At 38.8% G+C, this 16,140-nt stretch overlaps 1 protein-coding gene across 3 annotated transcripts in view; it reads left to right on the forward strand.

Moving 5' to 3' along the window:
- LOC102562739 (nuclear receptor coactivator 5) overlaps positions 1 to 16,140 on the forward strand; it is a 76,917-nt gene that overhangs the window by 9,377 nt on the left and 51,400 nt on the right. For 2 of the 3 annotated variants that reach the window (XM_059713799.1, XM_006273205.4), the window contains exons 3-5: positions 1,910 to 1,942; positions 5,380 to 5,460; positions 14,122 to 14,204. In XM_059713799.1, coding sequence (XP_059569782.1) covers positions 1,910 to 1,942; positions 5,380 to 5,460; positions 14,122 to 14,204 — 197 coding nt within the window. The remainder of the gene's footprint in view (positions 1 to 1,909; positions 1,943 to 5,379; positions 5,461 to 14,121; positions 14,205 to 16,140) is intronic. The other variant, XM_059713800.1, reaches the window with a different exon arrangement.

Genomic DNA, 16,140 nt, shown 5'->3' on the forward strand with positions numbered 1-16,140 from the left:
GAGCTTTAAAATTTTCACATACCAAGAAGTCAGATACTCTTCTGAAAAATGAAGATGTATGTATTTTCATCACCAGGAGGAAATTTACACCAAGTTATTCTTCCTAGCATTCACTTATGTAGGGAGCCCCCACAACGCTTGTATTTTCCTCTGGCTAATAGGGTTACTTTTGCGGTTAGATACTATAATTTTCTTCAAGCTCAGGTCATTTGGAGACTCAATTAATTTACATAAAGAGGCGAATGAAACAGTGTGAGAAGAGAGACTTTTGTAGGTGAGACCTTTAATTGGTTGAACTGCTTGGCTGAAATAGACAAGCAGTATATTCTTTTTCAAGTTTGAGGAAAAAACAAAGTAAATGAAGGAAGATTAAGCAGCTGTTCTAACACTATCATTGTGGTTTGAAGAATTTGTTTCTTAGAATTAATGCATCTATTGGTCTGCTCCTAGCTGTCTTTCCCATGCACCTGTGGCAACTTAAACCTAACAGCCTATGCAGAAAGGTTTAGAGTTAATTTGGATTGTTAAGTAATTATCTACGCTGATTATCCAAAACTGAGGATCTGAAGAAATTTTCATTATCAGTATAGAATGAGATGTCATGTATCTCTTCTTTAGTATGGGATGCAGGGGTGGAATCTCCCTTGAGGTTCAGGAACTTTAGTATCTGTTTCTCTATCTCATATTTCTACTTCAAGCATAATCCAATGCTCATAAACTGGTAGCCTTGTCTGCTATTATAAATAAATGACCTACCCTAACTGCCTGTTTGTGTCTTTGTTTTTCCAATCTTAAAATTGCTTTTTCTCCTATATAAACCATCCTCTCAATGCAGGCTATTTTATAGGTGGAATGTTAATGTTTCAAGATGTGACTGACTAATATTTATGGACTATTGCAGGTAGTCCAATTTTTTTATAAATCCATCTATTTACAACAGCAACTACTTCATCCCAAGTTGAGGATAAAGCACCTAAAAGACCTAAAATTCATTTAGTAACATGAAGGTTACTTTTTACTCAAATTGTAATACTAAATGAGTCTATAAAGTTTTAAGTTTATCAAGGAACTACAGCTTTTATTTCTTTTCAAGTTCTCATTTCCCTGAAAAGTTTGGTTTTTGTTTGTTTTTTTGTTTTAATATACATGTAGCTACAGACATTTTTGGTAAAAAGATCAGAATTCCAGGTTTCCTGTTTGGGGCAATAGTTATGCTAGATAACTGAATAACAAATTATATTACAAAAATTATGATTTGAAATAAAATCCATTGAATTCGATCTAGGATATAACAGGTTTATCAACTACCCTTCATTTATACTTAAAAGGCAGATCTTTAGTCAGATATCAACAGCGCAGCTACTTGGGTCATCTCTATGTGGATTGTACACGCACACAAATTCCTTTGTATCCATTTCTTGAGTTATATAATACTAAACTACACTTCTAAGTGGAGAATTTAAAGACAGTTTGCCCAACCATTGAAATGTAAGGTTATAATTCATGGCATGAAAAATGAAGAAAACAGTGATCAGTGTTTGATTTTTTTTTTTTTTTTTTTTTTTCAGTCCATCTGTATATTCTATTTATTATTTAGATTTATGTTCTGCCCTACCTGGAAAGGCTCAGGGCAGCTAGCTCCTCTTTCTTTGCTCTTGTTTTCCCCCTAGGATTGAGGCAAGTAGATTTTTGCATATATGTGCTTCTACATACTTAGCTTAACTTCATTTTTTTCCTTATCTTTTCAATCATTCTTTGAACCACTAGTGATAATTTAAAAGCAAGTTGTCTAAAATCTGAGCAGATGAAGAAACTTGCACATTTTCTAATCTAGTAGTGACTAAACTGCTATTTTTACCATTTGTCTTCAACATCATTTAACCCAAGCTCTTTTGATTTTTGGGTCCAGGCGTAGACCCGGATGGAGTCCACACCTTCTGGAGTAAGTAATCTGTAACAGGTTTGTTGAGTCTGGAATAGTCTGTTTTTCCTTCATCTGGCTTTGTATGTAAAGACAGTACTGTGCATTCTATTTGTAAGTGTTAACTTGTTTGCTCTTCTCAGTATCTTATTTTTATGACACCAAATAAAACTCTTCTAGAAAATGTTAGAGAGAGCCGTATTACAGTTCTTGTTCATTTTTTCTTAATGTTCCCTTAATACAAGTTTTGGTTGAGTTCTTGATCAGTCAAGTTGCAATATGTATTTGGCTTCTTTCCCCAGTTTCTACTCCCACTTGTTCCATTCCCAAGAAGCTTCTTTCCAGTCTCCATCTTCATGTCCTTCCCAAGTTTTCATATTCTGTTTTATAATGCTAATAGTGACTGTAGCATTTTTTTTATTGGTCTGATTTCTTCATAGTTTGAGAGGTGCATTAATACTTCTAACGACCTTTTTAGTATGACTGTTTTGAAGAAATCCCAAATTTTAAGGTCACACCTTTATACTGGCTTCCTCTCTATTTATTTATTTATTTATTTATTTATTTATTTATTTTTGGTAACGGGTAGAATTTAAAAAAACAACAAGGTCTTTATTTAGGAGAACAATGTTTTATTTATAATTATCCAGTTTAGCTTCCAGACTAATACCATATTGTATCAAAAAATTTGGATTAATAAAAAACCCAAACTATTATTAGAGAAATAAAGATTTTAAACTAATCTTTTGAGTGTGGAAGCATCTCTCATTTTTGGCTGAAGAACTTGGGGACAGACATTAGGACCATGATTCATATGGACTGTTATCCTTGTCTTTTTTTCTACCTCAGCAGTAGCAGCAGCCAATACTAGCACTGGCTGTGAAGTGCAACAGAGTAATATTGTAGGGTTTCTATCAGTCTTATAGCTGCCAACTCCCTAGAAATTAGCACTTCTGTGCTTGCGTGCCTGCTAATCTGTACCATCTGCTGCTGGCACCATTTGGTCTGTGATAAATTGGCCCAGGGTAGTCAAGGTGCATGGCCTGTAGCCAAGCATTCATGGTACATCCAGGCCATATAGTGAATTCCTGGATAAGGAGGTCCAAAGCAGTTTTTCAACTAACAGTACCATCTTGCAAGTGTTGATGATTTGTAATTTTGAGAGACAACCAAATTAATTTTAAACATGCTACTGTATTTATTTCAATTGAAGTCATATGTCTGTTAATTTTTTCAAGATTTCTTCTTTCTTGAAAAGATCTGATGCTTTAATTTTTGCTTTTCTTCTAATTGCCTCTTGGCTTCTAAGTACATGTTGAATTTCTTCTTGTCTCTCAAGTAATGTTTTAGGCATCATCCTATTCAGTTTTGGATCCCATTCACAGCAGCTCCTTTCAGTGTTTGCACTGAGCCATTTGCTTATTCCTTTCATCCTCTAGCCTTCCTATTGTACACTGTCTACTTGAGATAAAGAATTGTCAAGTATATGTACTCATTTTAAAAAAAGAAAAATCATCCTTGACACTTGGTCCACTGATGTCTAATATTTCTTAACAGTACTCTTCTGTGGCCACCTCAGTGTGAACATTTTCAGATAATAATTCTGATCCTTCCTGTCTCAGAAATTCTGTCTTGCTCTTCTCTTAGGGGTGGAAGTTAAATGCCATATAGAAGCTAGAGATGCATTCTATTAAGGGTTCTAGTAATTTTCCTTGCCTGTTGAAGAAAACTTAATTCTTCCAACTGGAATACATAAACTAAACTCATTATTCACTTTGAAGGCAAATCTAGTGCAGTAGAATGTGTATGTTTGTATAAATAGATATTGTCTTTCTCCTTACCACCCTGTGTATGTTGCTTGTTTTCAATAGTAAGTTCTTTTGGTGCAAGGACCTTGTTTCATTGTTAGTATAACATGTAGTGAGGTTGGAGCCAAATCTCCTTGGGGAACACTTGCCACTCATGGTAATAAAAGTATTAAAAAGTGAAGTGGAACTCTCAGCTATGACCTGTATGTGAAAAGAGCTTTAGATTAGCTAGTAGGGGTGTGTGAAGCGGTCCTTATTCAATTCGGCCCAAATCAGGGACAGTGATTTGATTCGTTGATTTGGATCACTGTTTGGTTCAGCAGAATCTGAATCTGAAGATCTGATGCCGATTCTCAGAATCAGCGATTCGGACATAGACACAGCTTTAAATGTTTTTTCTACATACCTTGAGGTACCAGGTTCGGCTGGTGAACCCTGCGATGGTGGGGTGGATGGAGTGTCCCACAGGAGCACGGGGGAGCCCTCCGTGTGTTTGGCGGTGAACCCAGAAGTGGACCAGAAATACTTCTGGTCCACTTCCAGGTATGCTAGGGAGCATGCTGGGGGGGAGTGGGTCTCACACCTCCCCGGCTCAGTGATTGGCTGCTGGGTGGGGTCCCCCCAGCGCGCTCTCCAGTGGACCCCTAAGTGCTTCTGGACCACTTCTGGGTCTGCTGCCGAGCATGCTGGGGAGCTCCTGTGCTTCTGTGGGACACTCCATGTGCCCCAGCATTGCAGCATTCACAAACAAGCTGCCTGCTACCTAGGGATATGTAGAAAAAAACATTTAAAGCTGTGTTTGTCTGAATCACCGAATCTCTCTGAATCGATTCAGAGGGTTCCGATTCGATTTGGAGAGATTCAAAGGTCCTCTGGTTCGATTTGGATTTAGAGATTCGGCCACCAAATTGGGCCAATCTCTGCCAAATTGAATCGGAGACCGAAGCTTTGCACAGCCCTATCAGCTAGCATTAGACAGCTCGTGATATATAAGGAAATAAACTGGGATAAAAATGATGAAGTTAAACTATTACATTTGAAATATCTTGCTTAATTTACATTTATTTAAGCAGGTATACTTATCTTTTATCTTTTGGGGGGAAGTCAGTGAAGTCTTAACACTCCTGATTTTTTTTTTTTACATCCAGGAATTCACGTGCTTAGCTGTATGAGCTTCAAGTTCTAAGTTTGGTTGTATGTATAGGTTCAAGGGGAAGTGGTGGACCATCAAAAGCTTTAGGAAAACATCTGTCAGGGTTTGCAGCTTTCACAATAACTGTGATATCAGTAGTTGTTTTAGTCTTTTTTTTTTTTTTAATGGACTGTCAGAAGAAACTGACTGGATAAAGTGTAACTACTTCATAGTATATCACAAAACAGTTATCTAAGATAGGCAGATTTTTTTTTTTTTAGCTTATAGCTCAATGAGAAAAAAATTAAACTTTTTTTTCTTTGACTTAAATATTTGCAGCTGTTACATAAAACAGAACCTATAATTGTATTCTGCTATTAAACCAAATATGATGGTTTTTCCAAGCTATAATCAAGTATGTTAGACTATCAATGCATAAAACAAGCCTTTTTGATGGCAACCAAGCAAAGGTTCATTTGGTAGCCTTTACCTAATCTTACGTTTCTTGCATCTTTTAGTATGAATCCTTACAAACCATACCAGAAGAGTGTTTATTCTCCTCCAGATGGTTATTCAAAGGACTTTGAAGATCTTAATAGGTAAGATGCTTTCAGTACAATAATTCTAATATAAAAGCCTAAGTCTGTCACGCTCTATTCGCACTCTGATTGGCTGACAGAAATAGCCAATCAGAGTTCTCCAAGCATAGGGGAGTGCTGCCATGATTCCAAAGCTGAACCAAGGACTGGGCAGAGGGCGGGGCAAAAGGCAGAACAGCGGCAGCATGGGGCGTTAGATGGCAGCACTCCATCCCAGCCCCCTCCTCTCCCCTGTCCCCCCGTCATTCATTCTTGATGGGCAATTGGCTAGTCATTTATAAAATTATCTAAATGTTTTGTGAATTTCCAATGTTTTTAGTACCAAAAGCTTTTAAAGAATGTAAGAATGAAACTGTACTAATCTGCTCATTTTATCTAGTGCTCTTGTGCACTTTTTAGTTCTAATGTACCTAGTGAAACACTGTTAGCTATATAAGTACCCAGTGGTATAACTGTAGCATGTTTGCGTTGTGAAATCCGCAAAACTCTAGACTGTAAGCTTTCAGAGAATTAATTCTGTAGGAGAAAGCTGTCTATTGCAGATACCATGCTAATGAACTGTAATACCAGTCTGAGTCTTGACTGGCTATTAGCAGTCTACTCCAAGAACTTTAATGGTTTTATAGATTTTGCTTAAGCCCCATGGCTGTGTCTACATAGCAAACTTAACTGTGCCTGAGAGTGGTACCCTCAAGCACACTGCACCTAACACGCTGCATGAAAACTGAAAATACGTAGCCACATCTACTTGATATCTCTTTTGGACTAACTAGTGGAGTGTCTGAAATTACTGGCCTGAATAAAAGCCTGCATATATGGCTATATTGCTTCTGGTTAAGAGGCAAACCTCCTGGAACAGGGCGGCAAGCCTGAGGACTTGCTGAGGGACACAGTAAATTCAGTGTGATCTGTTTTTTTGTATGCAAATGCCATGGTTTTCTACTATGTTCAGTTATAATAGGAAACAGCCTGACGCTTCCTCCTCTTCACTGTTAGAATTCTATTATTTTATCCAGTTCATTTTGACAACTTAAAAATGTTTAGAGGTAGCTGAATTTCTTAGCACCTTGCGACTAATCAAACAACAGACTAGTAGTAATAGTTCCCAGCATTTCTCATACCCTTAAAATTTGTAATGTCTTTCAGTTTTACAAAACAGTGTGTCACCTCTCAAAATCATTTTTTATTTGAGGTTAACATTTTTAAATGTTGCCTACTGAAGTGCAGTCCTAACTGTAGCGTCTCTGGAGCTAAAACATTAGAAGAAAGCTTTTTAGTTTTCATCTCCAAATGGCTTTAAAATCATTTACTAAAATGGCAATCACTTTTGTTTTGCTTCAAGAAAATCTTGCCAATTTACAAGTTAAAAGTAGTTACTTGAGGGCATGTTTGTGTGTGATGTATATTAAAACATATATTCCACTAATGGTGTGTACACCCACTGCAGACTTTTAAGCAGCAGGGTGCATTGAGGCTGCATGTTTCTTCATGCCTTCATCCAAGTACTGGATGACTGCACTTGCCCTTCAGGTCATTCTAACCAACCAACAATGCTTCAAATGGAGCTCTGGCATCTGTTTAGAGCACTAAACAGCCTTCTTATTTGTTTGTAGATATTGTATGCAAGATAGTTTTTTAGTTTAGTGATTAGGGTAATGTTTTCTATTTGTTCTCTAGCTTGGGGATTCTGTCACTTCCTTGAGTGGCTGGTCAGTGTAACACTTCTTGCCTGCAATGGCAGAGCAGCTTCCAAAGTTTAAACCCTTTTCTACAGTATGAAGGTCTGCTGGTGGACCTAGATCAGCTAGGGCCATGAAAATATCATGTACTACAGTCACCATAGCTCTTCTGGCAAATTTTCTATTTCCCCGTAATGTAGACAGAGCTTTAAAATGGTCCAGAGGCGTAATGCATTGGTATATGAGAGAGAGGGGTACATAATTGAGAGGTGCTCGGTTTTCAAAAAAGCAGGATTAATGTGCCCTTCCTCAGAACCTAGAGACTGACTGGGGTTGTACAAGAGAGATTACATAAACTCCTGCTCATCTTGCATTTCATGGCAGTCTCCATTAATAAGTCTCCCAGATCCTTTACAGTTGCTGAGACAGACATCAGTTCTTTAGGACCAATGTACAAATAGGCAGTGTTGACACCAAGCATCATCTGGAAGGTTCAGACAGCTTCAAATGTCCATCTCGCAGATCCCTCTGATGTTTCATTCCATCATAGACTGCAAGCATCAAGGTCCCTCAAACTTTTGTTCAGCAGACTGTTCGTTGGTTTTCTTCCAAACCTTCCAAGAGTTGGGGTGAATGGGAGAAAATCTGTTTTAATCCCTATTCAGATAATACAATTCTTAGCAGCAGTTTTGGCATTTAAGTACAGCAAGGGCTTACTTGTCTCAGGAATGTTCCATGACACAGTAAAGTAATTGATCAACTCCCGATGCATCTTCAAATGTTATTGAGCGCTGGTTTCAAATTCTTAGGTCACATGACTTTGTCCATCTATATAACTCAGCATGCTAAAGTTCACCTTTGCTTTGTGCCATTGTTGGTTGAAGGCAATCTGTTAACCCAACATACATCAGCTAGAGAGAAAAAGTGGTAGTTCTGTCAGGAAGGATCCTGTGAATGTTTGCAAGGGAAGCTAGTTTGTCTGTTGCTACCAACATCCAGCAGTCCAGGAGGTGTATGAACAACTCCATCTGCATTATGCACATCAAGAAGTCTGGCTATACATGAACATTGTGGAGTGAAAACAATTTGTTTTGCTTTCATAGCCATTTCTTCTAATTCTGAGAGAGTCATCCAGTCAGATATTGATGGATGACTCTTATACAGGAAGGAACAAGATTCACCCCTCCGTATCAAGATGCTGTGCATCTGTGAACAATTATGACATGAATTCTAGTTGTTTTCCCCATACTAGATCTACAGGATGTTCTGGCCAATTATGAGAGCAGGCAATTTAAAAGCAATAGTGAATGAATGGGTAAAGAACTATTTGACTGTCAGGGTCAAGCCTCCATGTATATCTGTTTGCAAAAATGAACAGTGCAGGTTTTATTTCAGACTAAGTATAGACCAGGCTTTGTTTCATGTAGGTTCCTGATTTCTTGATATCCTAGCTTCATGTACACAACTTCTCCACTTCCTCTAATTCTGAAGTGAATTGGAAAACTCAGGTAGGTCCCTGTCTAGACACTGCTGTCACCATTTTTGTCAGGACAGTTTTGGTTCTTGAATCTTTTGACTTGAGATCCATTCTTGCTGCATCTTCAACCAGACCTGATATCCTAAGAGGGTGCCATGTTTCCCAGAAGTCTTACCATATGGATGCTTGATGGCTGCTGGCAGAGAAGCTCTTAATCAGAAGTCCAAATATCCCTTACTAATAGTGGAAAGAACTCTATTCTGTTCTGCCACACTGAAAAGTTTTACTGAATGGACCAACCCCTACCAATGATATCTTTTTAGAGGTTCTGTTTTCAGATTTCATATACTGTCTACTATTATTATAGAACATGGGGCTGGCTATGATTTTTCTACTTGTAGTGTTGATCTTTTTTGCAGAAGGGTCTACTTGGAAGACAAGTCAGCCAGTCACCCTCCAATTTAAGGATGCTCAGTTTTCCCCCATCCCAACAGTATGAAAGAAATGTAGGTCTTTAAGGCAGGTCTAATCCTACAGGGTAACTTTAAGAATTTGTTCTCAAGTATCTTAAAATATCACAACTTCCATCTCATTCAAGGGATTGAATTGAATTTCCCTGATTTCTTCTCTGAGTCATATTCTTGCACTGAAGTGTGAAGCTCTATACTTCAGTGTGGAGCTTCACACTTCAGATGTTAATACAGCGCTGCCATTCTATTTAGATAGGACTAGGCTGTTGAGGTGTCTCCTTAGAGTATTTGTTTATGCAGAAAGATTAAAAGGTTAGCACATTTTGTTTCAGATTTGTCTAATTACATTACTGGCTGCATTAGATTATTTCATAAATTGACCAATAAACTCGCTGGAAAAAAGTCTCATTCTATTTCAGTAGGGCTCAGGTGTCCACAGTAGAATCTTTTGAGCAGTGTGTCTATAGTAAAAACTTTCAGGGACAGCTACTTGTTGTATACTGGTATTAAACTTCATTGTAGAAACATACATATAATTCTTATTTTGACTGAAATGTCTTAGGCCTGCTCTACACACACCTGTTGCACAATTACCTTGTTAATTGCTCGATAAATTTAGACTGACTGCACAAATTAACTCTCTCACTTGAAAAGGTCCAACTAGGTATAAAGTTATTATTTGAAATTGTGTAAAAACATTATAGCTGGTTTCTGTCCAGCTTTACTTTGCACATAGAAGCAGTCTGCAGCTGTGAGATCTCAGCTGCTGCCATCTTTGAGCCATTGAGATCTCTCATTTGTGGATTGCTCCATGCACCCCTGCAGCTGAGACTGCAGCAGCACCCCGCAGCTTCAGGGATGGAGAATCCTGCAGTTGACAGCACTCTTGGTCCTGTCTGTGCCACATTGGAGTGTGGGACTTTTGGTCCCAGTTGTGTCACATGGGCAGCAGGGACTGAAAGCCCCGCCAGGTCCTGCTTGCACGTGGTCCTTGTGGCTGGATGCCCTTTCAGCAAAGGGGCTCCAAGCCATGCGAGTCTGCTTCTTGCACAGGCTCCCCCAGCATCAGCAATAAGGGGCAACAGTATCTAATGCATTATCTGACAGTCATGCCTTGTGGTGCAATGGTGTGGATCACGCGTTAGATCTGATTGTGCCTTTACCTGCATGTGTAGAAGGGGGCTTAGAGTTAGTAGTCTTCCACCCAATTTATAACATTAGTTCATTGTTAGCATGGAATACAATTGCAGAAGCCCTCATAAAAGTGTATCTTTAACTTACAGTAGCTGTGTTTCTCCCAAATGCATTGGACACCTATGCTGTGACTGGTTGGCAAAGGAACTGAGGAACATTTAGGTTGCTTTGTTTTTCTGCCTTCAGTTGGATGCACAGGGACATGGCAGAGTAGAGGCATAGCCACCCACTGGTCATTGCTGGTTAATGAAATATGAACTGGAAGACATAGGATGCTTGCCTGCTATCAGTGGCATATATAGTCAACACACCTGGAAAAGCCACAAATACTTTAGATACGTAATCTTTTTTTCTGGGTATTTTATTTCCCCAAGGTCATCCTGCAATTTTTTGGTAGTTCTGTAATCCCACTTTCCAACCTTTAAATGACTTTTCACCTATTGCTGTGATACTTTTTTAGATAGGAGAAATTGATTATCCAGTGCAAACAGTGAAACTATGTAAAATAAAACAGAAAACGTAAGCAACCTGGGGAGAAATACTGTAATTTTCAGTTTTTGCCAGTAAAGTAGGTGATTGATTTTTTTTTTTTAATGTTGACAGCACCCTATTTGATAATTTTAAACATGTAAGAAAGCCTGTTCAGGTAAATTGAACTACAATTGTGACTACTATTACATGTTATTAATTTGAAAGATATATATGTATTCATATTCTATAGAAGTATGTCAGAATAAGATTATATGATTGCTGTCCCTGTAGGACTGTCATGAAAACAAAGTGTAAATTTAATCAGAATGTCACATTGAAATATTTTTATTTAAAAAAATTGAACTGCTACACAAGTAATGTTAACATGTACTAAAGCTGAACAGTTTGATAGCTATAATTTAATGCGAAATACATTGATAACGTGTTTGCCTTCAAGTTTGATTAAAGGAGAGAGTGATTACATTGCAAAATAACTTGGCTTCATAACTTCTAATTGATTTTCTGGTCACCCAAAATTAAACTTTAAATATAAGACTGACTATCTGAATAAAGTACTGCATCTGGTTCAACTTGTACAGAGTATTCAGTTTACTTAAGCATATACGTAAGTGTTTGCAGACTTAAACAGAAAGTGACACTGACAACATAATGTTTTTTCAGGATGAGGAATGCAAAAGAATGCAAAAATAACCAAAGCAGTATCACATACAATAGCTGATTCATTTTTTTTAATTCAAGACATAATAAGGGTAAAGAAAACTGAAGATGTGGTAAGCTGCCCTTTTTAAATATTGAGTTGGAAGGCTGACAATTAGAAAAACTGACTTTAAGATAAATACATCTTGTTTGTTCATATGGATGAACAACACTGAACATAATTTTTGCTCAACAGTACTAAGGCAAATGAGATTTCATTAAATATAGGCAATGGATCTCATGGAACAAGCTCATATGCATCCAAAAAGTTTCTGATCTCCTAGATCTTACTCTACATATCTGTAGAGTGTAAAAACAAAAAAAAAACTTGCTTCCCAACTGAGGTTAGTAAAACGGAGATATGCAAGCTGTTCTTTTATGTGGAGAGTTGACTTTTCCTGGCCACTTCAAGTGTGGTAGTTTTTTTTTATCTTGCCCATTTAAAAACAACAAACCATAACCCTACTTCTATGTAGCTTTCAAAACAGGATCCTGGAGCATCAATAAGAAATTCTCTAACAAGAAACTCTCCCATTCTGGGTAGTTTCATATTATAAACCGCAGTCATCCAGTGCACTGAAGTGCAGTGTCATACTCTTCCTGAGATAACTGTATTGCAATCAAGTGGAATGATTCTTGTACTTGCTAGTAAGATTTTAAATTTGTCTAAGCATAGAGATCTTGCTAACTATATCTTTCTTGTATCTCCTTACCATATCATGTAAGCTGTCTGAGGTAGGAATTGCTATAAATGTTTTTAATGCACTTAGTTTGTTTTAGCTAAACACAAAATGCATATTTTATATTTCTTAGCTTGTGGTTGGTGCTAGCTTTCTTTGCCCTAGGATGAAAACTGAGGCTTTAGACAGATGTTCGGTTAAGGGCATCATGGGATCTGATCCACAATCCCAAGAGTTACACCTCCTTCCATGGTGCACATGCATGCCAGGACATGCAATTTTGGGATCAGGAACCAAACCCCAATCACACCCAATTTTGCTGTAGTGCAGGGGGAACTTACAATCATGATCTCAGGTTCCCTGTTCACTGGCAAAAGGTGCCTGACAATCAGCTGATTGTTGGGTGGCTCCAAGGACCCACTGGGCCAGTTTGACCCCTGCAGCCAGCTGATCATTGGCTAGATTAGGAGCAGCTGGGTGTTTCTGAGGCTTGAACTGGCCTTGGTACCACCCCTGCCAGCTGACAATCAGCTGATGGTTGACAGAATCAGTGCAGCTCCTGATGCTGTTGTTTATCAGCTGATCACTTGCAGGTTCAGGACTGGTGTGGTCCCTGCCAGCTTGCAATCACCTGATTGGCACCCTGACTTGTATGAGCCCTGATGCAGTCCCTGTCAGCCAAGGATCAGCTGTTAGGTAGCAGCATTGGGACTGCACCAGGGCTCAAATGGGCCCTGGTGCCATCCCAGAGCTAGCTGATTAGCAGCCAGCAGGGACTGGACTGGGATGCATTTGAGTCCTGGTATCGTACACCCTGTTGCACATTCATTTTAAGGCACAAAGGAAAGCAGACACAAAATTACTACACAACTCTTGTGTAATAATGTTATGGCTGGTTTTGTGTTTTGTTGCACCATTAATTGCATGAACATATGGCTGGGTTACACTTAAGAGGCGATTATCTGTTTAATCGCATCTTAAGTATAATGTCTGGGTGGGACCTGATATAACAGCCTTCTCTCTGTGTAAGAGAAATAGAGGAATAGGTAGTTGGTGTGCAGAATTCAGGGAACTTGTGTGGTAATGAGTTTGAAGAGGGAGAGTGGATTGGTTCTGGGACTTGAAGGAATAGGAATCCACAGCAGTGAGTAGCTGCTAGTGCCTAGGAAAAGCTGGAAGAAAATTAATTGGGAGTCTGGGTGAGTAGCAGCAGCTTTATGGTTATGATCCCTGTAGCATCAGCTTATTGACTGCTGAATGGAGGAGTAAGACATTCTTTCTGAACATCCCTGGATATATCTGGTGAAATACTGGATAACTGGGGCTTATAAACTTACAAATAATTTTAGAGTCTCCAACACAACCATATCTGGCGTAGGTGCAGACCCTACTAAACACCCCCCATCTGCACAATAGAATCCACAGGTTTTTATGACAGAGCTTAGAGTAATTGTGGCACACTTGGGGAAGGTGGGTGCATGAACATGGGGGTGTTTTTTTTTTTAATCTGTTTTCCTTTTGTATAAATGTATAATTTGGCTTTAGCAGAGGGAAGTTTCCAATGCCAAACATAATCTTAGACAAAACTTGAAGTGAGATAATATTATATGCTACATATTGCATTTATCACTGGTAATTAAAATGTTTGTGTATCTTTGGTGTGTTTGGGTAGTTGAAGACCCTACCCAAACATACCAGTCAACAAGAAAAAAATGTTACATGTGAATTTAGTTCTGGTGAAGCTAATGTTGGCTTCTAAAATCATTTAAAATTAAAAGTCAGTTTAAGATTTATGGAAGGACTAAGAACTCTGGATTAACTAACACTTGACTGTTGTGACAGCTATGTAGATAATTTGTACTACAACTATTTAAAGCCTCTTTTCCTCTAAGCTTTTGCAGGGAATGTGCATGAACTGTCCTGCTGTCTTTAATTGGGGAAAAAAATACATTCAAAACATATTTTCTTCTTAGTTTTGAAGAACTACTTGGGCAACAGTATGATTATTCAGCAGGGAATGAAGATCACTATGAGCGATATCAGTATTCCCAAAAAGGTAAGAATCTAACTAGTTAATATTTCATTTTGTTACACTATACAGCGGTGTGTAGTGTAAGGGGTGAGGGATACTTTGTCTGAAACTGTAGGGGAAGTATGGCTGTATGGCTTTGTGATAGAATGGCTGGTTCTTTAAGGGGAATTGCACCCAGCATCAGCTGTGATCCATCAGTTACCTCCTAGATCAAACTAATTATCCAGAGGTCAGGTGATTGAAGCCAGCAAGTGACTAAGCTGGGGTAGGGAGCTGGCAGAAGCAGGGAAGCTCTGACAGGATATATCTAGCCAGGGTAGGGAAAGCTACAGGAAGTGTGTGGATACCTGAAGGCAGGCCCTTGACCAAGATTATTCTTAAGCACATAGTCAAAACAGCTGGGTCCTATAGGTAATCAGTATGCCCCTGCAGAAGACCCTAGACTAAGGTAGTAAGGATGATTGATAAGCTATACAATAAATAAAGCTGAAGCCCTGAGAAATGGTTTGAAACCAGGTTTTGGGCATAGTGTCAGTCCTTCCTGAGCTAGAGAGAGAGGCCAACAGCTGACAGGCAACTCTAAGGGTGACTCTTTTCTTTTTCCCTTCCTTGTGTTAGCGTGTCTTCCTCATGGGTTTGGAAAGGAACAGGGTAACCAGTCTAGTAAAAGGAGGAGTCAGCCATATGCTCTTCATATCCAGAGGCAGAACTAGGCTGTGGGAATGTGGGAAAGAGTTTTATCCTGTTAAACTCAAGATCATCCTTTGGGGTTTTTTTGATCAGATAGATGGGCTTTTTATGGGAAGAGTTTACATAGGGAAATTCTAAAGAAGTTAGAATTCACATGTTTCAGAAATGTAAGTCCATAGAGGGCTTCCTTGTAGGAGTCTTTGTAAGAAATAATTGTTAATAGAATTGCAGAACTAGTTATGTCCATTTACACCCAACCTGAATGTTGGGTTCTCCTAGGAAGGTGCATGGGTATTGCTTAATCTGCCACCTGTCATTTCCACAAGGAAGTTCAACAAATTAGTGCTCCTGGAATTATGTATGTAGTTTATTAATTGAATACTCTTACAAATACGGTGAGGCTTTGCGATCCTGGAGCAATTCAAGTGAAATGTGACCTCAGATTGGCTTTTCTGGTAATCCCAATATATCCTTGGGATTCTAGCATTCTGGAGTTTTATTTTGAAGTTCAAGCTTATTTTGATAAGGGCGTTTTAAGGGGATGGTAAATATCCTGCTGAACATTTGACAAGTTTAGCACGCTGGTGATACAGATAGAAGTACAGGAGCTGGGTTTGCAAAATGTGTAGTGTAAACAACCTAGATGATTTTCTGTTTGTGGGCAAGAAGGATCATGAAGTGTATGCCTGCATGTAGGGCTCATTTCAAGTACTGGCTGGAACAATGGAAGTGGGAGGAGCAGAGGGAAAAAAGTGTCTGCCCATTTGTCCCCATGCTCACCTATTTTGTTATCAAACAGAGACAAGCTGGTATTACCGGAGTTTCTGCAGAGAAGATTGGCAGAGTTAATGGTATTGATTAGTGGGGCCAAGCAGTCCTGAAGTTTACTGTGCATGAACTGGCCATCTTAATTTTGCGTGGATACAATAGGATGATGCTTTTGTACCCAGTTACAAGTCACCCTTTCTGAAATAGTTTTTCCCCAATCTTTTAAAGAGTGAATAAAGATATTGAGACTTATGTAGGGGGATAGTTCTTGGATTCATGTAACAGAGGGCTTTTTGCAGAAAGAATAAGATGCTAGAGGCAGAGCTGAAAGTTCTCACACATGCAGAAGGAACATCTGATTTGGAGTTTAGACCAAGGCAGGTATTATGTTCTGAGATGACCCACTGATTTGATGGCAAGGGGGAAGGTAAAGGATATAACACTTCTGGAATGTTAGTTGCAGTGCTGTGTAGAATGGAGAATTTCATGAAAGAGTGAGATT

This window comes from Alligator mississippiensis, chromosome 10 (genome assembly GCF_030867095.1).
Source record: "Alligator mississippiensis isolate rAllMis1 chromosome 10, rAllMis1, whole genome shotgun sequence".
Lineage (NCBI taxonomy): Eukaryota > Metazoa > Chordata > Crocodylia > Alligatoridae > Alligator > Alligator mississippiensis.